At 62.2% G+C, this 27828-nt stretch overlaps 2 protein-coding genes across 2 annotated transcripts; both read left to right on the top strand.

Moving 5' to 3' along the window:
* The first annotated feature begins 20 nt into the window (after positions 1-20).
* GNA11 (G protein subunit alpha 11) lies at positions 21-19449 on the top strand. Its single transcript, XM_021705614.2, has 7 exons — positions 21-173; positions 11759-11943; positions 14184-14338; positions 14810-14938; positions 17768-17897; positions 17983-18136; positions 19259-19449. Exons 1-7 carry the CDS (start codon positions 38-40, stop codon positions 19447-19449), a joined length of 1080 nt encoding a protein of 359 aa, XP_021561289.1. The 5' UTR covers positions 21-37.
* Positions 19450-20605: 1156 nt separating this feature from the next.
* LOC123325990 (translation initiation factor IF-2-like) lies at positions 20606-21532 on the top strand. The gene has a single exon (XM_044918590.1). It carries the CDS (start codon positions 20606-20608, stop codon positions 21530-21532), a length of 927 nt encoding a protein of 308 aa, XP_044774525.1.
* The last annotated feature ends 6296 nt before the right edge of the window (positions 21533-27828 follow it).

The following is a 27828-nucleotide window of genomic DNA, read 5'->3' as shown; positions in this document are numbered from 1 at the left end:
CGGCGGGGGCGGCCGGCGGGCGGCCGGGGCCGGGACGATGACTCTGGAGTCCATGATGGCGTGCTGCCTCAGCGATGAGGTGAAGGAGTCCAAGCGGATCAACGCCGAGATCGAGAAGCAGCTGCGGCGGGACAAGCGCGACGCCCGGCGCGAGCTGAAGCTGCTGCTGCTCGGTGAGTGGGGCCGGGCCTGCCGGGGTCCCGCGGGCCAGCAGCGGGTGTCGGCGCGGGCCGGGTGGGGCCGAACCTGCCGTGCTGCCCGCGGCCCGTGCCCATCCCTGCCCGTGCAGTCCGCAGCACGCCCCAGGCTCCTGCGGGGCCGGACCCCGCCTGTGCTGTCCACCGTCGGTCCCAGCCCCTGGGTGTGCGTCGGGGGGTGTCAGCCCTGCCTGTGAGGTCCGGGTCCGGCCCTAGGTTCCTCCAGGGTCAGCCGTGCCTGCGCTGCCCATGTGGGGCTTCCGGAGTCCCCCAGGGCCAGCCCCTGCTTCTGCTGTGCACCTCAGGTGTCCAGGTCCTTGTGGGGTCAGCCCTGCCTCCCTTGTCCAGACCAGGCCCCCGGCTCCTTCAGGGGCAGGCCCTGCCTCTACTGTCCGGGGTCGGGGGGCGCCCCAGAACCCTCGAGGGCCGACCCTGTGCCACTTCTCAGCCAGCGATCCCCTTGCGCACACAGGGCTGGCCCTTTGTCCCTGCTCTACTGGATGTACCCCCCTCGCTGCCCCAGCATCTGTTCAGGGCCAGACCTCTGGGCTGCAGTCCACAAGCTGTGCCCCTCACCTCCCAGGATCTTGTCTTGGTTCTTCCCAGCAGGTGGAGCCCTGTTCCTGCGTGCAGGGTCTGTCCCCCTCTAGCACCCCATTCCCTCTGTGGGAAAACTGTTTCTCTCCTGAATGGGGTACACCCCTTGCGGGAGAAGACAGCCTTTCCTTCCCTTGGGGCTCCGGTTTTAGGCGGAGGCCAGGGCGGGGGCCCCGCAGGAGCCTTTGCGGATCCTCAGAGCCGGCCAGCTCACCACCCTTCCCCGTTCCCTTTCCTTTCGTCTTGGTGGGAGCCGCTCTCCCAGGTCCTCTCCCTCCTGGAGAAAATTCCTGTCCCAGTCTCCAGGGTCCCGGTCTCCATCTCCCCAGGGCACACCTGTTGTAAGGAGCACGTCGGCCCAGCTGTTGGCAAAGTGCTGTCACCCAGAGGAGGGTTGTTGAAGGACTCTACCGCCAAAGACAGGAAGGTCGTTTACAAAACAGAAACCCTTGCCCTGCCCTTCTCCTGAGCTCTGCTTCATTCCCGCACGGCAGGGAAGGTTGGAAATGCTTACCCACTCTCAGAGGTAGCTTGGATGGGCTCCAGGTGGGAGGGGGCGCTGTCACAAGTGGGCCGGCGCCGGGTGGGGTGCGCTGGAAGGGTGGTGGAGGGCTCAGAGGAGCGGAGTCTGCAGGTGAATGAGCCGTGTTGGTGGCCCTGTGGGAGGCCGCAGGTCTTGGCGGGAATGCATTGCTTCTCCTGCCTGCAGTGGCCCTGCTGGGCCCTCCATTTGATGAAGTACCTTCCCTATTTTTTTTTTTTTTTTTTTTTACAAACATGTTTCAGTTTACTTAAAGACTATATGATAGGCCAACTTTGCAGAAAAGGCAGAGTGTAACCTTCAAGTTTGGAGGAGACTTGCAGTGGGTCTGGGGGGTCTCTGGGGGGACAGCGTGGCACTGGCTGGTTTTGCAGTGTGACACAGACTTGATTATGGGACGGGGACTTTAGGAAGTTACTGGCGTGTTAACGATATTGCCTGATCCTTTGTCTGCGGGCTGCATGACCCTCCAGATGTCCCTGCCACCTGTCCTGAGCACCCCAGGTTTGGATTGAGCTGGGGTTCAGGGAGGCAGGTCAGCAGCTCATGCTTCTGCAGCCTTGGTGTGTATCTGCAGTCTCCCTGGATTGGGAGACCCAGCATGGCCACCTGCCCAAAGTGTCTCGTGCCTGTCTGTGGGCTGGGGTGTCGGCAGCAGGAGTAACTGTCTACGGTCCCACACTGCCGCCGCCCTGTGACCCTAGAGAGGCACCCAGCCCTCCCCCTGCCAGCCTGCACTATGGGAAATCATGCGCCCGTTTCAGGGTGTTGTTAAGTTCTAGGTATCGGGGGGCAGGTGGGAAAATGAGGAAGAAGTGAGCTTGCAGGTCCAAAGTGGAGGTCTGTGGCAGGAGGAAGACAGCTGTCAATGCTGGGGTGGGGCTGAGCGGCATCCCTGGCCCGACGCACTGGATGCCAGGAGCACCCCCAGTCTTGACAGCCACAGACGCCCCCAGATACTGCCTGCCGGGCCCCCCTCCCCCCAGTGCCCTGTGGTAGTGCATGGTATCAAATGCGCCTTGTAGAACTGGGGTATGGTCAGCGGGTGTTTCGTGGGTGCTTACGAAGTGGGTACTTCTGTGCGCGTGTGCATGCAGTGCGCACTGTGCGTCTGAACGTGTAGAAGGCAGGCATTCAGCTCCGTGAGGTGCTGTTGCTCCAGGCCGAGTTCTTGTTAGCATTTAGTCTGGTCGGGAACGGGAGTGGGGGGCAGGGCTGTGCAGCGAGTGCGCAGTCCTGAGAACTCACTATCATTCTCCCATTTTAGGGAACAGAACCCTGAGGTCGGGGGGGGGATGCTGCAAACCCAGTTAGGAGCTCTTGGGGTGGGGGTCCCAGGCCGGCCCGGCTAGCTTCTGCCTCCCGTGACCTCTCCTGGGCAAGTCCTTTGCTGTCGTGTTTCTGTCACTTGGTAGAAAACCACTGAGGAGGCCCCTTGTCTGTTCCTTAGTGCAGGTTTCCTCTTTGAAAATTGAGGTCTTCCACGGGAACGTTGGTTAATGGAGGTGCAGCACGCTGGCCGGGCTGAGCCGGTGCGGCTCTGGGATTTCTAAATAAAGCAGGGCGGTCAGTTCCACAGGCTTCCTGTCGGCTGTGCCGGCCCCCAAAGGGCAGTGAAAAGGCCCGGAATCTGGCATGGGGTGTGGTGGCTCTGGTGGGAAGGGCGCGCCTCCCAGTGCTTTGAGGCGCGGAGTGGAGTGTGGTCGCTGGCTCCAGGCAGAGTGGTCAGGCTGCATCCCCTGCCGCCTGGGAGAGCGGGGAGCACCCTCGGGGAGCCTCTCGTGCACCCCTGGATGGCCCCTGGGCTGTGTTAGGACCGTGACCCACCCCAGCATGTGCCTTATGCCCCTTAAATTTAAATTAAGTTTCTTTGCCCAAACGGTCCGCTTTCTTTGGGCGTAGTGCCTGGAAGTGCTGCGGGATTGCTCTGAGACCGCCCTCTCCCTCAGTTTCCCTGCATGTACCCGGACAACTCCAGTGCCTGCTCACAGCTCTCTCCCCGCCTTGCCATGGGGCCTGATAGAGGTCAGCTAGCGTGGGGCCCTCTGAGCTCGGCCACCAGCCGCCATGTGTGTCCCGCTGCTGGGGCCGCTGGGGTCATGGGGGTCACTGGGGGTCACTGGGCCAGGGCCAGACTCTGAACTCACATTGGCACAGATGATCACAGTGCTCCCTGGCTCTGCTCCCGCCCTGCGTGCCCCGGACCGCTGGTGGGCCGGTCTCTGCGGTGGGACATGAGGAAGTGTTCTGTATTAGGTATTTAACCACAGAAGGTTTCACTTTCGTATTTTTGCGGTGGAGCCCTGCTCCGTGCAGCCCCGGGAGCGCGGCCACTGGCCCCGGGGTGTTTGGAGCAGTGTGCAGCGAAGCCAGACAGGAGCTTCCAGGAGACCTCGGGGAGGAGGGCTGGGGGGGTGTGTTTGTCCCTCTCTGTCCCAGATGGCGCTGGGTGCAAAGTTCAGCCCAGGGTGGGCGGGGTGGCCGGAGCTGGACAGCAGTCGGGCAGCCGTTGGGAGGAGCGGTCCCATCCCTGGTGCCCGGCCTGCCATGGTGGCCTGTTAACTGAGGGCCCTGCCAGCTGGGGAGGTGAGCAGCGTGCCAGGGCCCCGGAGGCGCTGCATGCAGGCTGGTCTGGGGGCGGGACTCGGGCTGCTCACAGACCCGGGGTCCGGGCCTCAGGCTTGCTGGTTTGGGGAGTTTGTGCGACCACTCACAGGTGTTTATAGAGTTCCTGTGCTTCTGGGCCTCTCTGTCGCCCCGGGGCCACCGTATCTGTCCTCTGGAGGGCATCTGGCCAGTCGTCGTCGTGGCCCCACGTTGCGGCCACTCACCTGCGGTGCAGGCTCCTGCTCGTTCCCGCCACTGCCCCCACCTTTGGGTCGCTGCCACCCAGGCCCAGAGGGCAGAGCCGTTGGCCTCAGAAATGTTGCTTTAATCGAATTCAGATCCCCCGGGAAGTGGGGTGGGAGTGACTTGGCTCCCCCACCCCCCCAGCTTCCGGTGCTCACAGCCCATCTGGACATGACTCCCTGCTTGGCCACGCCTGTTGCCACCTGGCGTGTGAGCAGACAGGGACTCCAGGGGCCAGAGCTCATAGTGGCCTTCCTCGTGAGACCCTCCTGCAAGTGGGTGTGGGGGGCTGGCTTTGAGGGCTCCCCTCGGAGCAGTTGGGGCACTCGCCCTGGGGCGAGGCCGTGTCTCCCGTCCTCGCTTCCTTGTCCGTCCCGTGGGCTGGTGCCCCGGGCCCGAGGCACGGTCAGAGGGTTCGGTGGGACGATGCGGCGGAGGCCGGCGGCACGGCGGGCACTCGGCAGGCAGAGGGAGCTGTTTTGTCCTGTCACTGCTGGTGACGGTCCCTTGCGAAAGCCGCTGCGAGAGCCCTGGGAGGTGCATGTCCCCACCAGGACCGAGCCGGAAAGTGCCGGAGTGGGGCGTCTGTTCCTGTCTGACTCTGTGACGTGGAGATAATCACGGTGACCTTCTAGGATGGTTGTGAGGGTCAGACGGGGTGGGGGGTGCCACCAGGATTCTCTGCATCCGACCACACTGTCCACCCTGGTCGGCGGTCCCCTCTGCTCCTGAGCAGGGCCTCCTGTCTTGAGCTTGGTCCTCAGACAGGAGGGAGCCTCGATGCCTTTCCTCGGTACCGTTTCTGATTGCTCGCAGCAGGGTGGTGCGGTGCGCACCGCGTAAACCCCTCTGGCAGGGCCCAGCAGGAGCTGCTCTTGGCCGGCTTGCCTGGGGGCCGCGGTCAGGCCGCTCCCCGAGGCCTTTGGGGCGAGGGTGTCGGCGGGAGGCAGGTGGGGCTCTGGAGATTCTCTCCGTCTCTGCCATCTGTCCCCTCATCTGTGCCTCCGTGAAGGAGCTCTGTCCTCACCCTCCAGCTGGGGTGGATGGGGGTGCTGGGCAGGACCGGGGGCTCACAGTGTCCTGACTGTCGGGGTGCCCCAGGAAGGGCTACAGTAAGACTCAGCACACTGGGGACAAAAGTGGAGGCTCAGAGGACACGTGTTGAATGGAGGACACTCATCGAAATCAGCAGGGACGGCCAGCCCCACCTTTGGGCCTCGGGGTACAGTAGGCGTCGTGGCCCAGCCGAGGGGCGGCTAGTGTGTGCACCGCAGAGGCCCCGGCCGACTCGGCCAGGGTGGCCACCTGCCCTGCCTTCTCAGGGCAGGTTCCCCCGGCGCCTTTGCTCTCTCCGGAGGCCTTGCCGCCAACGCTGCACCCAAGCACCGAGCCCAGGTGGCCCCCGTCTTTTGAGGTCGCTGGCTGTGTGACCTCAGCGAAGCCACCGACCCTCTCTGTGTCTCAGTTCCCGCACCTCCCCTGAGGCGGTGCCCTGACAGTTGTGTTACCCAATGAGTGAGTGAGTAGGGGCGTGTAACCACCATCTTCAGCTGCTCTAGGGTTTTCCATTTTCTCTGTCCCCCTGGGTAGAGGACAGTGTCCCATCTGTGATCTCAGACCTGTCCACACAGCTCGAGGTCCCTGTTGGGTTTCCGGGAGCCCCAGGTCCCCTGGGAGGGTGCTCTTATCGGTCTCCCGTGGTCCTGGCGGCTCCTGGCTTCACTGCCCACACCCCACAGTCATGGGCCGCCTGGCTGCCTGCCCCTGGGGTCCGGGATTCAGTGGCCTACCTTGAGTCTCAGGGAGATGAGACCAGCCCCATCCTTCCTGCCCTGGCGGCCTCAGCCCTTGGGAGTCTGGAGTCCCTTCCCTGCCCTCCTGGGTCTGGGGCTCAGACTCCCTTCTCCCCGCCCCACCCCCCCCAGATCTCAGCCCCCGAGGAGGGGGGACAGCGGGTTCTCTTCCCACTCTCCCTCTTCTTCAGCTAGTCTCTGCTGGGCATAGGTCAGACTTGGCCCTCCAGAGGGTGACGTGTCAGAGCACGCCCAGAGGGCATCCACAGGCTCCTAGCCCATGCCGTGCTCCATCTGACCCTGCGGGGCAGGTGCCAGGCTGGGCTGTACCAAGGGCCCCCCGTTCTTGGAGTAACGACGCATCGAGTCCCCTGCCCAGCACAGGGATGCGGAGGACCCAGGGGGGATGCTCGACGGAGCCAGTATGTTGGATTGGGGCCCGGCTCGTTCTGTTCATTCATAAAACGCTCGTGCCATACCTTCCGTGAGCCGGCCTGTGCTAGGGGCCAGGGGCAGGGGGCTGTGAGCAGAGCCCCAGCCCAGCGTGCAGACACATGGGGAAGAGCAGACCTCACAGAGGGGTGACTGGAGTGGCGGCGTCTGGAGAAAGAACGGGTGGGGCATCAGGGTGCTGGGGGCACTTCTTGGAAGCCCTGAAATTGAGTGTCTGTGTGGGAAGCGCCAGTTGTGCCGGGAAGGCGTGCTGGGGTAGCTTACATTTCATGGCGGCACAGGGCCCCGTGGACGTCCCTTGGAAACGACCAGCAGCAGGCCGGCCAGGGAGCCCACAGCCGGGGCCTGGAGCTGCACGGTTCCTTCTGGGGAGGTGCCGCGATTTCATCGCCTGTCCCGGTGCTTGAGTCCCCCACCGCAGGGACCCTCCTGTCGCCCTTCTCTCCACGCCCCCCCCACCCCGGCACCCAGCAGTGTATCCTCCATGCTGTCGCGTCGGCGACGCCACGCCGTGCGTGACATGAAGCGCGTCCTCCCGCGTGGCAGAGTCCCCCGGGCCCCATCTGGCTGTCCCTGTGTCCATGGGGGATCCTTCTCGGTGCCGAGTAGCGCTCCGCAGTACGGCTGGGCCATTGTTGTGGCCATCTGCCTGGACCTGAAGGACATCTGGGCCGATGCCACTTCTCAGGGGCTCCGGGAACGCTGCTCTGAAAGCCACGCGTGGGTGCTGGAGTGGACGTTGGTGTTCACTGCAGCGAGCGACTTGGGAGCTCGTGGGTCCAGGGCAGCTGCCCCGGCGCGGCTGGGGGCAAAGTGGGGTGCTGTCGGCTCGTGTGCATAGAGCGAGGCTCAGCCTTGGGAGTGTCACACGCTTGGGCTTGAGGTGGGGCCTTGCTTTTCTCCCTGCTTTTGAGCCAGAAGGGCACGTGTGACCAGATCTCTTTGAGGGGGAGCGTGACTGAGGTTGGGCAGGTTGAGTCGGAGGCTGGAGACTGAGGGCCAAGGCCCCGCGCGGGTCGGCAGGAGAGCCCCATGGGAGGCGGGCATGCTGGGCTGACCGGGCACTGGGGCATCGGCCAGGGCACAGGGGCCAGGTCAGCGGCTGGTTGCAGAGGGGCCCAGCCGTGAGGTCCAGGCAGTCCTTGCCCCCGAGACGCTTCTGGGCAGGTGGACGTTGGGTCAGGTGCATGGCGGTTCCCGGGGCCAGGGATCCTGTCAGAGGCCCGAGTCCCAGCTCCCAGGGGACAGATGTGGCCGTGGCTCAGTTGGCCCAGGAAACAGGGCATCTGGAAAGCTAACCTGGGTTGCTCTGGCCAGCTCAGCCTTGCACTGAGCCTCCGTCTCTCCCTCCCGGACGCTGCGGTGGCCCAGCGCCTCATGGGCAGTGGCCCTGCTGGCGCCTGCCCGCTGCCGCTGCGCCTGGCCTCGCGGGCTCCCTGCTCACTGGATGGCGGCCCGGGGCTTACGCGACACGAGACCCGCGCTGCTTTCCTCCCAGGGCGTCACCTCCCTGCACCCACCCCCTCCACACCCTCCTTTCTCTGTCCTTCCTGGCAAGGTGCTGCCTCGGGCAGGGTCACTGATCGCCCCGTTGCCCAGTGTGCCTGGTGTTCCCTCTGGCTTCCTTCTTCCTCTCGGCTTTATTGACATTTGATTGACATTAACATCCCGTGAGCGTACGGGGTACGACCTGATGATTCGGTACATGGACGTGCCGTGAAATGATTGCCTCAGTTAGGTCAGTTAGCACGTCCAGCACCTCATGGCGTCGTGCCTGGTTTCTGTGCGTTTTGGTTCTTCTGGAGGTTGACCATGGCCGTGGTCTTGGCTGTGGCTACTCTACCACCGGGGGGCTTTGGCAGACTAGCCAGCAGGGCTTGGTAGGGACCTGTGTGACCTCGGCCACGCCCCTTGTCCAGGACCCCCTGACACCTCCAGGGGCTGATCCCGCATTTCAGGCTTCAGTTTTCGGGCAGTGCCCTGGACGCCGCTGTTCTCCCTTGGCCCGGCTTCCTGCTAAATGTGAGGCTGCTCTCTGGCCCGGCATCGAGGGCCCCTTCACAGACATGCCCCCAACATCGCCCGTCCCCTCCTGGGGCTCACAGCAGGGTGTCATGCTGGTCGACATAGTTGCCCGTGTGGGGGGGGGGTGCGCACACGTATGAGCATGTGTCCGCGTGCGAGCGTGTGTGTGTGAGTGACCCCTCAGCGTGTCTGCACTGTCTCTGGAGCACTCCAGCGGGGCTGCTTCTCTCTTTTGCCTTCATTTTTTAATTTTATTTTTTAAGATTTATTTGAGAGTGTGCACGCACGCTCACGCACATGAGGCGGAGGGGCAGACGGAGGGAGAGACAGAGAATCCCAAGCAGACTCCACGCTGAGCACAGAGTCTGACGCGGGGCTCGATCCCTCGACCCTGAGATCACGACCTGAGCCAAAAGCAAGAGTCGAGCTTAACCGACTGCACCCCCCAGGTGCCCCCGAGTTCCTTTGTACAAAGCGGCGTGAGGCGGGGCCCTTTCTCCCCGGGCATGCGCAGACTCTCCTCACTGGGTCCTCCCCACACCCTGGGCGAGAGCGTGGCCTGCCTTTCCCACGCGGGCACCGCATCGGGGCGGCGTCGGGGGGTCTCAGTGTGGGGTCTGCCCCGTCTCCCCCTCGGGCCGACCTGTAGGGCTGTGTCTCGGGGTTTGGCTTTTGTGTGTGCACTGTTCGGCTGTTGCCTGGGAGGGACCCTTCCAAACAGACTGGCAGGGCACTTTCCTTCTTATAATAGCGTTTTGTCAAAACCAGGGGTTCTCACTCAGGGCCATTCTGCCTCCCAGAGGACCGTGGACGGTGTCTGGGGATGTCTGGGGTTGTCACACTGGGGGTGCTCCTGGCATCTTGGGGTGGGGCCGGGGACGCTGCTCACCCCCCGCAGTGCCCGGGACGTCCCCCCCTCCCCCAAAGAATGACTGTGCCTGGTGTCAGCCGCGCCGAGGGGGACAGACGCGCGTCAAGAGAAAACCACATTAGAAATCGCATTCCTGGCATGCGTGTCCCCTCCCTGCAGCGTGTGGTGAGGGAGCAGTGTGGATCCCTCTGGGGATACGTGGGGTCATGGGCACACTCCTTCCACTCCCTCCTGCCCCTGGAACTCTCGGTGGGGAGGTGTTGGTTGGAGTGAGCAGGTGGCCTCGGGTCACTTTTATAGCAGAGGTGAGTTGTTTGAAGTAGGACGGACGGGGGATGGCGTGAAGGTCATTACCTTCCTTGATGATGGACCCAGAGTCATTTTATTTATTCCGGGAAGGATCCGAGGTAGTAAAAGCACCAGAACGGCATGGGCATTGCAGCCAAAACCCCTGCTTTGTGATGTCAGGGATGGTGGCTCGGGCGTCCCTGAGTGTAATCAGTTGCTTGGATGCGGGCCGAGGGCCTCCAGGCTGCAGGACAGCGTGGACACGTGGGGCCCACAGAACCAGTCTGTCGCGGAGGCCCCGGTCCATGGAGGAGGCCGGCAGCAGACGCCGGCAGAGAGGCTTCCCCCTCGGCTGGGGGGAAGGTTCCGGGGGCAGGGAGGGCTGCCTGCCCGGGGGGCGCGTCACAGGTGTGTGAGCCGGCGGCTTCCACACGGGGTCCCCGCTCAGGCCAGTGCGTGGATGTGGGCAGACGCGGGCCAACTCGGAGGCAGAGGGGTGGAAGTGGGCCTAGAGCGGCAGGTGGGCGAGTTTGGGGGCTTCTGAGCCCTCGGGAGGAGGCTCTGGGGCTTCAGCCTGTGAGTGAGGGTATGGGCAGCTGTTGGAGGCGGCGTGCGCTTAGACGGCGGAGTTCTCTCTCGCTGTGTAATCACATGACCCCCCAGCTTAGCCTCAGCCGGCAGACAGTCTCCGAGGGCCAGGAGTCCGGGCAGTCCAGGCTCCGGGTCCCTCGTGAGGCTGCAGAGCGCGCGTCAGCTGGCGGCTGGCTCGGCACCTCTCCCCAGGGCGGGTCTAGCGTCCTCGCAGCCTGGTGGCCACCCCCTGACCCCCTCCGCCAGTGGTGCCGGATGGTGTGGAGCAGGCTGCTGCACCTCTTGTGACCTAGTCTTGGAAGTGACCCCCCGCCGTCTGTCCTGCTCTGCGGGTGGTCGCTGAGTCGGCCCGCCCTCGCCGCACGGGGGTCCGTCTGCACGCATTGAAGGGGGTGCGGCCGAGGTCTGGGGGTCTGAAGAACCCACAGCTGCTGTGCCTGAGTGTGGGGTGAGCCAGCTGAGGAGACAGGCTTGCCGCTTGGCCCCCGGACGGGGTGGGGAGAGGCCGACGCAGGAGGGGACCCTGGGCTGCATGGTGCTGGAGCGGGGCTGGCATGAGGGCTCAGCGGCCAGGTGGCCCCTTTCCAGATGGCCTTCCCGCTGACTTGCCGATCCTTCCGATCCCTCGAGGCTGAGGGGTCAGCGTGCTGCCTGGTGAGTCCCGCATCCCCTCACGCCTGCAGAGGGGAAGGGAGACAGGGCGGTCTGATGTTGTGTGCGCCAGGGCAGTGGGCTGGGGTGAAGAGAGCGGACGCCCGGGCCAGTGGGGAGCTGGTGGGGGGCCCTCTGCGTGGGTGCGGGCTACGGGGCCTGGACTCGTCCAGGTGCTGTGGTCACTCTGGGGGAGCTCGGAGTGCTCAGCAGGCGGCGTGATGCTGGGTGGGTTTATGAGTTCATCGCTAACTGGGAAGGAGCTTTTGAGGACCATTGTGGGGATAGATTCCGTCCTTAGGCTGCCCTGGCTTCCGGGCAGATACTAAACTCTTGCCCCCAAGTAAGGTTGATTCTGGCGGGGCTCCTGGAAGACGAACATGGTTGGGGGTCCACAGGGACATTGTCCAGTTGGACTTGCTGTCCCCGGTGGGCGTGGGCAGGTCCTAAGGGGCTGGCGTCGTGTGTGGGGTGCCGAGTGTGGCCCAGGGGGGCAACAGCTGGTCAGCCTGACTGGTCAAGGAGGCAGCGACGCCTGGCGGAGACCCACGGCTCTGTGCCTCACTGCGGCCTCCGGGGTATGGAGTGCGTGCGGAGGCCAGTCACCTGCTGTCTGACTAGGCAGGATGCTTGGGGTACCAGCCTGCTTGGTACCTCGGTGCCAGATGCCCCCCAACGCTGAGCCTCGCTTTCCCATTGTGTAGAAGGGTCGTATGCTTGGGGCATGACCAAGCTGCAACGGGGGACGCCCCTCGCAGAGTGGCCGCCTGCTGGCCAAGCGTGCCGCACAGTCCCTCAGAGGGCTGAGTTCTTGAGCTCTGACCCCCCCGCGACCCTTCTCTGCGGGGTGGGGCTGCAGGCCTTGGCTCCGGACTTGTTCTCATGCGCCCTGCTTTTGCAGGCACGGGCGAGAGCGGCAAGAGCACGTTCATCAAGCAGATGCGGATCATCCACGGGGCGGGCTACTCAGAGGAGGACAAGCGGGGCTTCACCAAGCTCGTGTACCAGAACATCTTCACTGCCATGCAGGCCATGATCCGCGCCATGGAGACCCTAAAGATCCTGTACAAGTACGAGCAGAACAAGGTGAGGCCTGGGGTGCCGTCGGATAGGGGCTGCCCGGGACACAGCACGGCGCCTGGCTTCCCTCCCTGCCAGGACCTGCCTTCTCAGAGCACCTGCACCCGGCGCGTCCTGGCCAAGCCTCAGCCCTCCTGTCGGGTAGCCCTCAGCGCCCCCATCCGACAGCGGGGAAGCCGGCCCGGGGGTGGGCAGTGTGAGCTGCAGCTCCTGGCCCCTCACACACTGTGTCTGCCGGTGTGGGTGATCCCGGGGGGTGGGGCACTTCCCTTCCTTTTTCTTGAGTAGTGGCTTATCGAGACCAAAGTCACTCACTGGGCATGTCTCCCCTTAAAGTGTGTAATTCACAGCTTTCTAACACACACAGCTGAGCAACCACCACCACTGTCTAGTTTGGGAACATTCCATCACTTGAAAAACAACCCCGTCCCCATCAGCAATCAGTCTCCCCTCCCCCAGCCCCCGGCCCCCACGAGCCCCCTTCCCGTCCGTGGACGTGTCACCCACGTGGACTCACGCCCCACGTGGCCTTCTGTGTCTGGTTCCCTCCCTGAGCGTCGTGGGCTTGGGGTCCGTCCCCGGGGCCGTGCGTGTGGGCGCCTCGCTCCTGCTGGCGGCCGTTTTCACGTGTCTGTTCACCACCTGGTGGCTGAGTGACGCTCCCGTGTGCTGGGGGACACGCAGTGTGTATCCGCTCACCTGCTGATGGACGCTTGGGTTTTTCCAGTTTGTCTCCTTGCTGGGGTGACATTCACATGCAGGTTTCTGTGTGCACACCTGTTGTCACTTCCCCGGGCCATGCTCCCGGGACACGGGGCTTCACAGGGCAGCTCGAGGTCTGCCTTGGTAGGAGCTGCTGGCCCACTCTTGGCCACAGCACTCCCACCAGTCATGCACCAGTGGGCTCTCACTGGTGGCCTCCCTTGGCTTTGCTTTTGTAGATCTGTTTTTGGGGGTTTCTCATTCAACCCCAGAAGTTTGCCTCGGGCTGACATGAGGCACGGGAGTCCATATTTATGCAGTAGTGGTTTAAATGAATGCATTGCTTTGAGGCTTAAGAAGGTCAGTCAACCAGGTTGTTGATATATCTCCAGTTGGCACCTTCCTCCCTCTATCCCGGGTTCATAGATGATCGGGGACCCCCAACAGGGCCTGGTGTGGGGTTGGGAGGCCTGCTGGAGCCTCTTGTCCTCTGGATCTGGGTTTGTATGATCTGCTCAGCTGAGGCCCTCTCCAGCATCCAGACCATACAGTCCAGCTGGTCCGATGTTCGGACCATAGATGTCCATCAACATCTAGAACAGCAGTGGCCTGCCGTGTTGTGTTTTTGTAAATAGTTTTATTGGTTCACGTGATGCCTCCTTGTTTATGTGTTATCCTTGATGGCTTTTGCTGCAGTGGCAGAGATGGGGGCCACAAAGCTGAAAACATTGTTCTCTGGGCTTTTATAGAAGTGATCCGTGATCCCTGACCGTCACACATTGACAGTCGGGGGTTTTCCGGGGCAGGTGTCTGCTTCCGTAGGTGCAGACTACGGGGCAGGTGAGGGCTGGGGGCCACAGCTGGGGGGGTGGGCAGTGTGGGGCAGCTCTCCAGCCCAGGAGGAGCCCACTGGCTTTCAGAGCATGGGCTAGGGCTCCCTTGTTCCCCATTTTGGCTTCTGCCCAGGTGTGTCCTTCCCAGACCCTCTGCTGGTGGCTGGTTGTGTGGCTGGACCACCCTGAGGACGACAGGCACGTGGAGAAGTGGGGTCTCCTGAGTCACGTGCCCCGAGTGGTTCCTCTGGCCGGTGCCCCGCCCCCAGCCCACTGTCCCCTCAGAGATTGCTGGGGTTTGAGGGGCTGTGTGCCAGGAAGGGGGTGCAGGCCAGACAGACTTCTGAGGCAGTCTGTGAAACGGGGACAGGGGAGCTGCTGACGGCGTGTATGTTCATTGCTCTGTTCTTTTGGGTCCGGCCCTCGGTCACTTTTTGGAGTCTGCTTGTTTGTGCGTGTGGTTGCTTCCAGTCCCGCCCGCTGCTCCCCAGAGCCGCACCCCAGCACTGGGGCGCACCCCAGCTGTGCAGGCCCGGCCCCAGGAGCTGCCTTGCCCTCGGGCTCTGCTTTGGGGACCCCCCCCACCGCGGCTCACTCTCGCTCCTCTCTGACGTGTGCGCGTGCTTCGCTGGGGCAGAGGTCCCCCCTCGGGCAGGCGCCCCGCGGGGCCCGGGCGCCGGTGAGCCCACGGCTCTCCCTGCCGCCCCACAGGCCAACGCGCTCCTGATCCGCGAGGTAGATGTGGAGAAGGTGACGACGTTTGAGCACCGCTATGTGCACGCCATCAAGACCCTGTGGGATGACCCTGGCATCCAGGAGTGCTACGACCGCAGGCGGGAATACCAGCTCTCGGACTCCGCCAAGTAGTGAGTAGGGCGCCCGCCCCGCGGACCCAGCCAGGCCGCAGGGACCTGTCGGGCATGCGGGCGGGCCGGGCTGCCGTGAGACGGTCGCTTCGGAGCATCTTGTAGTGTCTCCCCTGAGTCCGCCCCTGTGCTGAGGCAGGGAAGTTCATTGTGAGAAGTCCGCTTCCAGCCTGGCCGCCCAGCCAGCCCCCTTCCTCCCGCCACGGCGGCCGTCCTCGGACAGCCCTGTGAGAGAGACCCCCAGAGCCGGCCTGACTTCTGTCCTGCGGCCGCCTGTCCCGTGAGAGCCAGGGCAGGCCGGGGACGCCTCTGCCCGACCCCAGGTCTGCCTTGTCCCAAGTGCTCGGGGCTGTTGCGTCCCTGCTGGTGAGGCACTGTGCCGGGCCCCTTCCGGCTGCTTGGGGGACCGTGGTGGCTGGGCTGTCCCCCCCGCCCGTTGGCCTGAGCAGCCCTGTCCCTGCTGTGCTGTAGCTACCTGGCCGACGTGGACCGCATCGCCACCTCAGGCTACCTGCCCACCCAGCAGGACGTGCTGCGGGTCCGTGTGCCCACCACTGGCATCATCGAGTACCCTTTCGACCTGGAGAACATCATCTTCAGGTACCTCTGCCCTGGCGCCCTGGGGCGGCCGTGTGCTGGGGCTGCGTCGGGCTCTGTGAGCTGCAGTGGGGGCTGTTCGCATCCCAGCCCCCAGGCACCTGCTGCGGGGACAGCGACGGGCTCACCGGGCCCCGGTCTTTGCTCTCGGGCGGCTTCCAGCCCGGGATGGGAGACGGGCTCATAAATAACAGTCACCGGCTCTCAGAGCGAGCCGTGTCCCGGGAGTGGTATGGGCTGTGACGGAGCTGGCCGGAGCTGGCCTGGAGGGGAGGGCTTTCCGGGGGCCTCTGTGCCAGGACCGTGGACGAGGGAGGATGCCGGCGCATGTCAGTGGGCAGGTGGTCTGGAGTTGCGGCAAGAGCCGGGTACGCTGTGGGGCGGTAGAGAGGTCCTGGCGGCCCTGGGGACCCATGCAGAGCCAGGCGACAGGTGGTTCCCGGACTCCGGCTCTTGGGCCCACGGTAGCTCCTGGCATGTGCGCAGGATGGTGCCCAGTCCTGGCAGGTGGCGCGGCCGGAGTAGACTAGATGCCGTCCTTGAGGACACAGGCCCCGCCACTCAGCAAGGCCATGGTGGGTCCGGAGCTGCTGAGCAGCAAGGGCAAGTGTGTGTCCCCTGGGGCTGCCGCAGCCGATGACCGCAGATGGGCGGTTTGAAACCCACAGGCGTGTTTGCTGTCCCGGCTCAGGAGGCCAGAAGCCGAGGAGCGGGGTGTGGGCAGGGCCGGTTCCTTCTGAGGCCGTGAGGGGGAGTCTGTTCCCCGTGTCTCCCGGCTCCTGGGGGTCGTCGGCCATCCTCGGCGTCCCTCGCCCCATCCCTGCCTCCGTGGTCACGTGGCCTGTCCTTGTGTGTCTGTGTCCGGACATCCCCCTTCCTGTAAAAACACTGGTGATTGGATAGGGCCACCCCACTCTAATGTGATGTCATTTTAACTGATGATATCTGCAGGGACTTTGCTCCCAAGTCAGTCCCGTCCCCAGGTTTTGGGGGACACTGTTTTAGCCCAGCGCCCCGAGGCCCACGCTGGGGCGGGTCCCGTCTGCCAGCTGTGAGCCCCCCACTGCCCGCAGCACCCCGTCTGGGCGCCCTCTGCTCCCCCAGCACAAGCTCACGCTGGGGAGGAGTTGACGCTCCTGGGCCGGGGTCCCGAGGAGGTGGTCAGCCGTGGCACTTGCCACTGTCCTGTGGCCTCGAAGCGCCAGCTCTGGGGAGCACCCGAGGAGCCTTTTGGGTGTGCTTCCAGGTGCCCTTTGGCCCGAGACCCGCCCCGCCACAGGGACCCCCAGAGCTCAGCCAGGGGTGGCCGCCTGCCCTCACCCCTCCCTGCCCTCTGCACCCTCTCTCACCCGCCGGGCCTCTGTCGGAAGCCCTGTGTGGTTCCGCAGAGTCTTGGAAGCTGTAGGCATCCACCCTGCACGGATCTGCTGCACGTTTTCCTTTCCTGGTGAGGGGTCAAGGTTTGGGTTTTCTTTCTTGTTTACATCGGATCCTTGATGGGCTGTAACCTCTGAATTCAGAGCTGAGCCTGCGGAGCACGGGCTGGGGCTTGGGATGAGTGCTGCCCCCAGCCCCCGTCGCGGGGCGTCCTCCTGGCCTCACCCTGACCGCGGCACGGCCTGTGCCTGCTGGATCCTCTGCCCGGGATGGCCGGCCCCCTCCCTCCCCTCCCCGAGCTTGGGCCAGCCGGCATCTCCCTGGTGCCCCCTCCCCACTCTGCGCTCTGCTCTGTCATGGGCCCCACCCTCTGCCGCTGCCGGTCCTCTGCCGGCCCACCCCTTAATTAGCTGGGCACCCATGGGGGCAGCCTGGGGGCCCTGGCCCTGAGCTCGTGGCCTGGCCCCTGACCGGAGCGGGGACAGCACTGAGTAATGGCCCGACGGCCCCAGTGTGTGAGGAGATGAGCCTGGTCCCGAACAGGGGACCTTACTGGGGAGCCTCCTGCTCCGGAAAGGCTGTGGCCCCGGAGCCTGTCTGGCCCGGCGCATTCCCCAGACTGGCCACAGCTGCTGCTGCAGGCCTGGTGGCCTCGCCCGGGGCCCCGGGCCCGTCACCACCCTCCTGTGCTTGCTGGAGTCTCCTCGGTGCAAGCTCCGCTGGGCGGCCCTGCTCTGTTGGCCGTGCCCGGGACAGCTCCGACGGCAGCCCCTCCCCGCGGCCCCCGCCCCCCCAGGCAGGGCCCAGCCGCGGGGACCCCTGCCTGAGGGCCACTCTGCTTGCCTGCTGTGGTTTTTCCTCATCAAAGGAAACTGAGGGAGTTCATCGGTAGCCAGCGGCAAACGCCTGTCGTGAGTCCAGTGTGACGGGGCGTCCCTGCTGCTCGTTTCCCCCGGCTGCTCCCTTCTGCCCGGGAGCCTGTTGTTCGGACTGTTAGGTTGCATGTGCTTCTCGTGCTGGACGGGAAACTGCCACCTGCCGTTGCTCCCGGCAACAGGGGAAGCGTGTCGCTCCGTGAGCCACCCCCTCGCGATGCCGAGGCGGGTCCGTCGCGTGGCTGTCCTTGGTTTATCTCGTTCTCCCGTGTCCCACAGACAGTGCTGTGGTTGCCCAAATGAGGGGGTGGGTCTCAGATGTGGGACCTCAGGTCCAGGGGTCGGCCCGTCCCGCCCCCCCTCCTCCCCGGGAGCACCTGGGTTCCCAGGCTCCCTAGTCCTGCGACTGCTCCATCAGGTGGTGTTCAGGCGCAGCGTATTCTCCTGGCCCTAGCGGATGTGGGGGGCATGGGCTGTCCCGGGGGCCCTCCGGGCTCTAGCAGATGCTGGCCGTGCTGGTGGAAGGGGCTTGACAGCCGACTGCGGTGCTGAGCCCCCATGGGGCTCCTGTCTCCTGCAGGATGGTGGACGTGGGAGGCCAGAGGTCAGAGCGGAGAAAGTGGATCCACTGCTTTGAGAACGTGACGTCCATCATGTTCCTTGTGGCCCTGAGTGAATATGACCAAGTGCTGGTGGAATCGGACAATGAGGTGAGGGACCCCTCTCCGCGCTCTCCCTGCCCTGTGGCCCTGGGGGTGGGGGGCAGCGTCCATCCTCACGTCTTCCTTCCCACAGAACCGCATGGAGGAGAGCAAAGCCCTCTTCCGGACCATCATCACCTACCCCTGGTTCCAGAACTCCTCGGTCATCCTCTTCCTCAACAAGAAGGACCTGCTGGAGGATAAGATCTTGCACTCCCACCTGGTGGACTACTTCCCCGAGTTCGACGGTGAGCCGGGAGCTGCGGTGGAGTGGGGGAGCACCCAGAGCAGGGACTGGGCTCCCTGCCCCTCTGGGCCCCCTGATCCTGGCGGGGAGGGCCAGGCACCTCCGGCATGGCCCGTTCACGCTCTGGGCCTCGGTGTCTCTGTGATTTGGGGGTGCGGGCCCTGACCAAGGCTGGTGGCACGGTCCGTGCGAGCTGGGGAGCTTCCATGCTCCCCCCACCCCAGCCTCAGTGAGCAGAAGGATCTTGTGTCCCCAGGGGGGCGTCCTCTTGGAGAGGGGATCTCCCACAGTCTGTGCACAGCCACAGGAGGGACGCACGGGGACACTCTGCTCCCAGGCCCCCGCTTGCCCGGAGCCTGAGTGGGGAGGAGCGAGGCCCTGGGAGTGAGGGGGTGACCCAGGACCCTCTTCCCCTCCCCGGGTTAGCCTGAGCTCTAACAGGAGGCAAAACTGAGCGCAGACCGTCCCCAGCTGCCTCTTCGGCACCCCTGCTCTGTGAGCGTCAGCCGCAGCTGCCGCCAGCACACGGGACTCCAGGGCCCTCTGGGCCTGGCCACCCCTCCCCAGCATCTCGGTCCCGGCTGGCCCAGAGCCGCGGGGACATGGCTGTGGCCCGATCGCCGTGCGCGCACAGCTGGGACGGTAGCCATGCAAGTGTGCACGTGTGTGCAGGGGCGCGTGGGGCCGTGTGGACACGCGTGTGGGCCCCTGCCCGTGTTTGGATGTCGGTGTCTGGGAGGTGGGAGCGCAGTGCGGTGAAATGGGGCTGGGCGGGAAGCTGGGCGCAGTTTGGAGGTGGAGGGGGTGTCGGATGTGGGCAGCAGTTGGCTGAGAGGCCGAGGGGCCGCACGGGCGCCAGGGCCCCGGGTGGAGGCTGGGGGCGGCCGGAGGAGCTGCCTCTGCTTGGCCAGTGCCCGGTCCGCGCCCAGTGGGTGTCTGCCCACGGCCGGTCTGCACATGATCAGTGTCTGTCCGCGAACTGCAGGTGCCCTCATGAGGCCGGTCCGCACCCGGCGGGTGACTGTCCGCGCCTGGTGGGTGTCTGGGCGCACCGTGGGTGTCAGTCCGTGCCCGGCGGGTGCGGGCTGGCCTCGCTCACCTGCCTCTGTCTCCGCCTCCCCAGGGCCGCAGCGGGATGCGCAGGCCGCCCGGGAGTTCATCCTGAAGATGTTTGTGGACCTGAACCCCGACAGCGACAAGATCATCTACTCGCACTTCACGTGTGCCACTGACACAGAGAACATCCGCTTCGTGTTCGCGGCTGTCAAGGACACCATCCTGCAGCTCAACCTGAAGGAGTACAACCTGGTCTGACCCGGCCGCCGCCGCTGCCCCGAGGGGACAGGGACAGCCGTCGGGCGGGCCTTCCCCCAGGCGCCGAGCCCGCCCGGCTCTGCCCACAGACGAGTTGATTTTGTTTTCCTATTTTTAACAAAGGGTTTTTATTTCACAGCTATCAGGGGACGTACGTGTTTCTTTCTATACACCCCGTGCACCTCCTCATCTGTGTCCGCGGCGCGGCAGCCTTTTCCTGGCCTTGACTCGTGGCTCGCTTTTTTCTATTAAAAAAAAAAAAAGAAAAAAAGGAAAAGAAGGAGACGAGACCAGCGGAGACGAGACACGCGAGCGCGCGCGCCCCCACTGCAGGCCGGCGGCCCCCCGGCACCCAGCGGGGACAGAGCCACCCGCCGGCCCGCCCCCCTTGCTCCTGGCCCTCACCGCGAGGCCCCGGACTGTGACTTCTCTCTCTCTCTCTCTCTTTTTCTCTCTCTCTCTCTCTCTCTCTCCCTAAGTTATTGACGTCCTGGACTCCAAGAAGTGGGGGTGGGTGGCGCCCCCCGCTGCCCGCCCTGGGAAGTGCCTAACCTTTTTTTTTTTTTTCGGGTGAGGAAAGGAAGGCAGTGAGCCAGCTCCCGGGGCCCACAGGCTGCTGTCCAGACACCCCCGAGGGGCTGAGGGCGCCCCGCTGTGCCCAGGGAGCCGGGAGAGGGCCCTCCTGGATTGGGAGTCGCTTTTGATTAGTTCTGTTTCGAAACCAGCTTGGAAACAGTGAGGGTGGGGTGGGGACTTCTTCAGAATATTCTCAGGTCTGTCCCCGAGAGGCAGAGAAGGGAGTCGCCCGCGGCGGTTCCCAGGCGCGGGCTCCGGCGCAAGCCCTTCTCCCACATCTCCCACTTCTGCTCCCGAGACCCCTGCCCCGGGAGGCGAGCACGCAGCACGATGCGCACTTTGCCCCGAGCCGTGGAGGGCCAGTGGCCGCTGGCACCGCGGCCCCGGGTGGCTTCCAGGCCTGGCCACGGCCACGGCCACGCACTGAGCCAGAGCCATGGGCCGCCTTGCCCGGGCCGCCTTCTTCCGAGGGGCTCGGAGGGTGGGAACAAGCGGGGGGTGTGTTTTCATCTGATGTGGACTGAGCACTACAGTGTTTTTCTGTGGGTTGTTTTGTTTTGATTTGCACAATGTAGCGGGAATGAACTGCCAGGCCTTGGACCCACCCGCTGCGTCTGGACACGGCCCGGTCGCGGTCTGTGTGGCCGCTGCTGGTCTGGGCCGCCAACGAAGAGTAGAAACGCCTCGGACAGCAGCCCCGAGGCTGGCGTCCGCTGCCCCTGGCCCCGCTCCCTCCGCTCGCCTGACGCAGGGGCCAGCCTGCCAGTGTCGGAGGAGGGAGCTAGGAGGGGCCTTGTGGCGACTGGGGGCCCCTTCGGGGTGGGGCGGCGACATTCCTAGTGGCCAGCCCTCTCTGGGGGCAGGACGGGCCCTCGCGGTGCCACGTGTCTGCACGGGAGGGGTGTGCCATAGCCCCCAGCCTGCACCCTCAGTGCCAGAGCAGATGGTGCTGCTGGCGGGGGGCCTGCCCAGGGCACTCGGGGTCCTCGCGGGGTGCGCATCGCCATGTCTCAGCGCCTCTCTCGGGCCCAGATCGCAAGGGAACTGGATTGGGCCTCGGGGGGGGGGGGGTGACCTGAGCATGTGGGCCTGGGCACCCGAAGTATTAATTCTTCCCAGAGGGAGCAGTGTGCCAAGCACCCCAGAGCCGAAGCCTGGCTGGCACGCCATGGCACCCCCGCCCAGCGCTTCCGGAACCCTGAGGGCCCGGGACCGGAGGGCGGGGACACGGCTGTGTGCCCTAGAGGGTCGGAGACCGCTCTGTGCCAGTGGGGCCTGGTGGTCCGGGCCCCTCCCTCGCCCATGGTGTGAGGTTTGTTTTTCTCGTTTTCCACCCTGGGGGCTCCATCCTCCTCCCACTGTGTCAGGTCCCCCCCCAGACGCCCCAGGGCCCGCGCCCCCGAGCGGCGGTGCGGGAGGCTTGCCGGCCGCCAGTGGACCTTCTCCGGTCATACTTGTATATTACACAGTCCTGATTTCAGACGGTTTCAACCTTAACCTATTTTAAAGAAGAATATTATATAAAATACTGTTTTTAAACCTTTTGTCATTTGAAATGCATGTATTGTTGTGCGTGCTGGGGGACAGGCCCATTAGCTCTGTGCCAACCTCCCGGGGCCAAGACTGCCGTGTTGGGGCAGGGGTGGGGGGGCGGCGGGCTTCACTCAACGTGTCGGGGCCCTGACCCCTTAATCCAGAGATAGCTGATGGAAATTGACTTTTCATATCTTTCTCCTGAAATGAATTCTGTTTTAAATTGGAATAAATTTTGTTCCTAAATGCTGTGGCCCCCTCTGGCTTATTTCCAATTGCTGGCCAGAGCGGGTGGGTGGTGGGCAATGCAGGGGTGCCCGAGCTCTGCAGGGTCTTGCCTGGTCCTCGTGTGGCTGGCTGGTGTGTGAGCTCACGGGAGCGGGGGCCACGGCTGCCCCGGGATGTGCCTCCGGCCTTGGCACCAGGGCCCCTGCTCTGAGGTTCCCCGACTTGGCCCTGACTTCATTTGTCTGTACTGCCGGGCTGGACCGTCCGGCAAGAGAAGTGCCTCCCGATTGGGGGTCGGGGACTGAGGAGCCCAGGTTCTGGACATTCTGTATTTATTTCTGTAAACTGAGGAGGTTGGGCCTGTCTCTGCAGTCTTCTCTCGGGCTTTTTTCCTTCTTAAAAAGTGGTAAGTACACATAACATAAAATTTACCATCTTCTAAGTGCACAGCTCAGCGGCAGGAAGCACACTCACACCGTCCTGCGACCACCCCCACCCTCCGTCTCCAGAACTTTCCATCTCCCCACACGGAGACTCTGTCCCCGTGAAGCACGGACTCCCCACCCCCTGCTCCAGCCCCGGCTCCCACCCTCTCCTCTCTGTCTGTGTGGACGGGACCCCTCTGGGGGCCTCCTGGGAGTGGGGTCCTGCGGGATGTGTCCCTCTGGGTCTGGCCTCTCTCACTGAGCAGTGTCCTCGGGGTCCCTCCACGTCATGGCAGGGGTCAGAGTCCCTTTCTTCTTCAGGCTGAATAATCATTTTATGGATGAACCACTTTTTGCTTTACTGTCCCTCCATCAGTGGACACTTGGGTTGTTTCCACCTCTTGGCTATTGTGAATCGTGCTGAAGTGAACATGGGTGTGCAAATACCTGTTCGAGACCCTGCTTCCAGTTCTATTGGGTATAGACACAGAAGTGGGATTGCCGGATCATATGGTCGTTCTCGACTTAACTTTCGGAAGAACCACCAACCCCTTTGCCAGTGTCTGCCCTGTTTCACACTCACACCAGCCGTGCACAAGGGTTTCAATTTCTGCACATCCTCCTCTGGTTTTATTCCCTTGTCTGTCTGTCGGATACTCCTTGAAGGCCCATGGTGCCAGGCACTGTCCCAGGCACTGCGGTATGGCGAAGGAGGTAGCCTCGCCACCAGGACTTAATCTATGAAGAAAAATAGAGCGGGAGGGCAGGATGGGTAACAATAGTGACAAGAGGAGAGGGCATTGCCGGTAGCGGGCACAGCCTATGCAAAGGTCCTGGGGCAGCACTGGGCTTACATGTTGGAGGAACAGCCAGGGGGCCTGTGTGGCTGGAGCAGAGTGAGTGAGGGGTAGAGAAGGAGGAGGGGAGGGCCGGCAGAGGGGACAGGAGCAGGTCGTGCAGGGCCTAGGGGACCACGTGGGGAGGACTTGGGCCCAAGGGAGGTGGAAGTCCTGGAGGGCTGTGGGCTGAACAGGGCGGGACCTGACTCGGGTGCTCACGGGCGCCCTCTGGTGGCCGCTGAGGGGAGGGTGGACTTGGGGGTGAGGGCGGGACTGGGGACCAGGGTGCAGGGGACTGCGTTGGTCCCGGCGGGCGTGATGGGGGCTGACCAGGTGGAGGCAGAGGAGGGGCAGGATCCGGGAAGTGGGCGGCGGGGAGGAGCAGGCCCCGCTAGACTGCTGGCGCACCTGGACGTCATGCCCCCCGCGGCCGGCAGGTGCCGCTCGCCAGCTCTCTGGTCTCCCCGCGCCCCTGCAGCCCTAAAGCGCATTTTCTCCGGGGGAGGACCTCTCATCCCGCTCTAATAGAGAAACCAAGGCACCGAGTGGCCAGTTCCCTGCCCTGACGGTAGGCCAGCGGTTGCGGGACTTGGGCGCCAGCCGCAGCCTGTCCAGCTAGGCTCAGGCAGGGGCTAAATGACAGCGCGGTAGGAGAACAGTAGGAGAATTTCAAGTCGGAAAACCTGCAGGGCCAGGTTCGCACACCCACGAAGCCTGCCCTGTTGACCTGTCCACCTTTTGGTTGCTGTGAAGGATGCTGCTATGAACACAGATATTAAGTACCTGAGTTCCGCTTTCGTTCTTTTGAATATAAAACTGGCAGTGGGAATCGCTGGATGAAGACTTTCTTGTCTTATCCAAATAAATGATTCATCAGTTAAAAACTTGGGATCCCAGCATTGCCTTTGGGCCACTCCTGGGGGTGGGCATGACCTTAGGTGTGGCCAAGGGCAGGGTCCAGGGAGGGACAGCCATGGACTCCCGGCATCTGAGGAGTGGGAGGTACTTGGAAATGATGTAAATATCCTATTCTTCATTAAGCAGAAAAGACATTTTTATTTTTATTTTTATTTTTTTTAAAGATTTTATTTATTTATTTGAGAGAGAGAGAATGAGAGCACATGAGAGGGGGGAGGGTCAGAGGGAGAAGCAGGCTCCCCGCTGAGCAGGGAGCCCGACGCGGGACTCGATCCCGGGACTCCAGGATCATGACCTGAGCCGAAGGCAGTCGCTTAACCAACTGAGCCACCCAGGCGCCCCAGAAAAGACATTTTTAAAAGATTTATTTATTTTAGAGAGAGAGAGAGCGCGTGTGCACGAGTTGGGGGGGCAGAAGGAGAGGGAGAGAGAATCCCAAGCAGACTGCCTGATGAGTACAGAGTCTCACATGGGGCTCGGTCCCAGGACCCTGAGATCATGACCTGAGCCGAAACCAAGAGCCGGATGCCCAACCGAGCCACCCAGGCGCCCGAAGCAGAAAGGACATTTTTAGTACCAGAGAAGCAGAAAGGAGCATGTCGTCTATGAATAAAGGAGACAGGGAGGGAAGGAATGAATGCATCCCACGAAAACTCACCAGAGCTCGTGGGAGTGTAAATTGGTGCATGCACTTTGGCAAAACATAGTATCTGGGAAATACCTCATAACCTGGCACTGCCACACATAGGTATTTATCCACAGAAAGTCAGACAGACGGTCACCAGACGGCGTGTGCCGAGTGCCCACAGCCAGTTTGCTCAGTGCAGCCCTGAGCTGAAAGTTAACCAGACGCCCATCAACAGTATGACGGGAGGACAGCGAAGCATGGGGATCGTACTCAACATATCTGAAAGCTGCTGAGTGTAGATCTTGGGTTTTTTCATCCCAGGAAAACAGAATGTGACTACATGTGGGTCCAGACGTTAACTGGACCCCACTGTGGTGATCATTTCACAATATAACACAAATATTGGGTCTGTATGCTGTACACCTGAAACCGATACAAAGTCATGCCAATTAAACATCACAAGTATCAAACGCTGATCAGAAAAACAAAAGAATGGATGAAGAGATGGGGGTATACTCAGCCGTGAGGACTGAGGACTTAACAACCACATGCGACGCGGAGTCAGGGGTAGAAACTAGACTCTCCGGAGTTCATCTTGTGCAATTCTACTCAGATAAAGTTCAGAACTGGCAGAAATGAAACACGATGTTTAGGTTTGCTTAATTCGGTTGTGAATTAGTAAAGAAAAGCGAAGAAGCAAAGAGGGACTTTACCTAAGAGAATCAACTCACCAGAGGACAAGATGATTCAGGTGGGGATGCACGAGATACACAAGGCAAGATGTGGAGGGCCTGAAAGGAGATGACAGTCTTCTTAACAAATGGTGCTGGAACAACTGAACGTCCACATGCAGGAGGAGGAGGAGAAAGAAAAGGAGGAAGGGGAGAAGGAGAAGGAAGAGGAGGAGGGAGAAGAAGAGGAAGAACCTCAACCTACACAAAAATGAACACGAGGATCGTAGATCTAAATGTAAGGTGTAGGGGCGCCTGGGTGGCTCAGTCGTTAAGCATCTGACTTTGGCTCAGGTCATGATCCCAGGGTCCTGGGATCGAGTCCCGCATCGGGCTCCTTTCTTGGAGGGGAGCCTGCTTCTCCCTCTCCTCCCTGCTCTGCTCTCTCTCGCTATCTCTCTCTCTCAAATAAATAAATAACATTTTTTAAAAAATTAAGAAAAAAAAAATAAACGTAATGTGCAAAACGGTAAAACTCCCAGAAGAAAAGAACAGAGAACATCTTCACGGCCCTGGATTTGGCAAAAAGTTCTCAGATAAAACACCGAAGGCATGATCCACAGAGTTTAAAAAATGGGCATTGAACAGCATTGAAATTTAAAACTTTTGCTCCACGAAAGACATAGTTAAGGGGATGAAAAGCCAACCTACAGACTAGGAGGAAATATTTGCAAACCACATACCCAATAAGGGACTTGTATCAGGATCATACAAAAATTTCCCAAACGCAGTCATAAGACGACGCAGTAAAAGAAATGGCAAATTATGTGACTAGATCCTTCCCCGAGGAGGATACACGGAGGGCGCCTAGACACTGTTAGTTCATCAGGGGGACGCGGATTAACTCCCTAAGGAGACACCATCACGCACGTCTTAGAATAGCTAGAATGAAAAATACGGACACCACCACGTGTTGAAGAGGACGCCGAGCAACAATGGCGTGTCATCCATCGCGGCTGCCCAGGCACAATGGTGTGGCGGTTTTGGGAAGCCATTCACGGTGCCTTGCAGACCCTGGCCCTGCAAATCCCACCTCGAGGGATTTATCCTGGAGAAATGAACACGTGTATTTGTAGCAGCCGATCTTCACGATCACCCTGCATGGGAAACAGCGCCCCGTGTTCTGTGGATGAACCTTGCTGGGTGGTGTCCCACAGCTGCTCAGCGGTCAGAAGGAGGCCTGGGACCCCTGCTTGAAGACGTGAATCCCAAACGCTAAGGGAGAGAAGTCAACCTGACAAGCTACATAAGAGTAGGCTTGCTTTGATAAGACATCCTGAGAAATATTTTAAAAATCATGGCAATGAAGATCAGCGGTTTCCAGGGACTGGAGCCGGGTGAGGGTCTGAGGACCCGGGGGGGGGGGGGGGGGGGGGGGTACCTGGAGGGAGATTTTCAGGGGATGGAGCCACATCCTGGCCACTGTGCGGGTGGTAATTTCCACGTCTGTACCTCTGTCGAAACTCGTAGAACCTCACACCCAAGAAAGTGAATACAGCGCCATGTAAATTTTAGAAATGAAGGACAAGATAAATCTTATTACCAAAAAGTGCTCCCTGGACACAGGATACCGTGGAAGTCGGAGCCGTATGGGCCACTGGGCAGAAGGAAGGAACATCTGGGCACCCTCCTGGGGCTGACGACATCCTTCGTCTTCGCCTGGGTGCCGATCACGTGGTTGTTGGTTTCACAAGAATTTATTAGGTTGTATATTCATGTTTTATGTGTTGTGTGTGTGTGTGTGTGTGTGTCTTAAAAATATGCACCCAAGCTCACCCTGGTATTCCCGAATGAACTGAAACATGACAGATGTCCCACACGGCGGCTGGCATGGAGAAAGGAAGCAGCTCACCTGTCAAGGGACCAGAAAGGAGATTTATTCTGAAGCTGGAGAGATTCTCAGAGGCTGGGCCACTAGAGGGGTGGGGATGGAGGAGCTGGTTCATTTTCTCTGAGGCCCCTGGCAGCCACGGAAGATGGTAAGCCAAGGCCCCCACACCCTGGTCCTGTTGTGGCCTGTGGGGGCCTGGTGTCCCCTCGGGGAAACACTCGGCAGGGGGGGCCCCTCCGTGTCCTGTGCGTCTGTGACTCAGCCCGGCCTCCTGGTTTTGCCAAGATGGTTCTTTCTGTTCTGCGGCCCTCCCAGCTCTGCCTGGCTCAGACCTATTTCTGCTTTTCTTCATCGGCCCCAAGAGTGGGAAGTCGCTCAGGCCTCCAGCCTTGGGGAGCACCTCTCCTCACAGCCATCCGGTTGTGGGCGGGAGGGCGGGTGAGCAGGGCAGCGCCTACCAGCCCCAGTGACCCAACCGGGGGGGGGCCCTATCGAACTTCCCATCTGCCATTCGTTATGAATCAACAGCAAAGAAAACCGCACAATCTCGCCAGTCGTGCGTGGGGGAGGGCCGACGGTTGCTGCTGTGTGATCCAGGCTCTTCTCTCACCCTCTCTGAGCCTTGCTACCACCATCTGAGAGGAGGCCAGAGGCTCCTGAATTATGCGTA

This window comes from Neomonachus schauinslandi, chromosome 1, assembly GCF_002201575.2.
Source record: "Neomonachus schauinslandi chromosome 1, ASM220157v2, whole genome shotgun sequence".
Taxonomy (NCBI): domain Eukaryota; kingdom Metazoa; phylum Chordata; class Mammalia; order Carnivora; family Phocidae; genus Neomonachus; species Neomonachus schauinslandi.
This window is presented reverse-complemented; position numbering and strand designations above follow the sequence as displayed.

What these genes read in the sequence shown, in the direction of transcription:
- LOC123325990 (XM_044918590.1), top strand. Translation starts at nt 20,606, where the DNA reads ATGAACTGCCAGGCCTTGGACCCACCCGCTGCGTCTGGACACGGCCCG.
- GNA11 (XM_021705614.2), top strand. Translation starts at nt 38, where the DNA reads ATGACTCTGGAGTCCATGATGGCGTGCTGCCTCAGCGATGAGGTGAAG. An exon ending in GCTGAAGCTGCTGCTGCTCG is followed by an intron (nt 174 to 11,758) that starts GTGAGTGGGGCC and finishes CTGCTTTTGCAG; the next exon opens with GCACGGGCGAGAGCGGCAAG. An exon ending in ACAAGTACGAGCAGAACAAG is followed by an intron (nt 11,944 to 14,183) that starts GTGAGGCCTGGG and finishes GCCGCCCCACAG; the next exon opens with GCCAACGCGCTCCTGATCCG.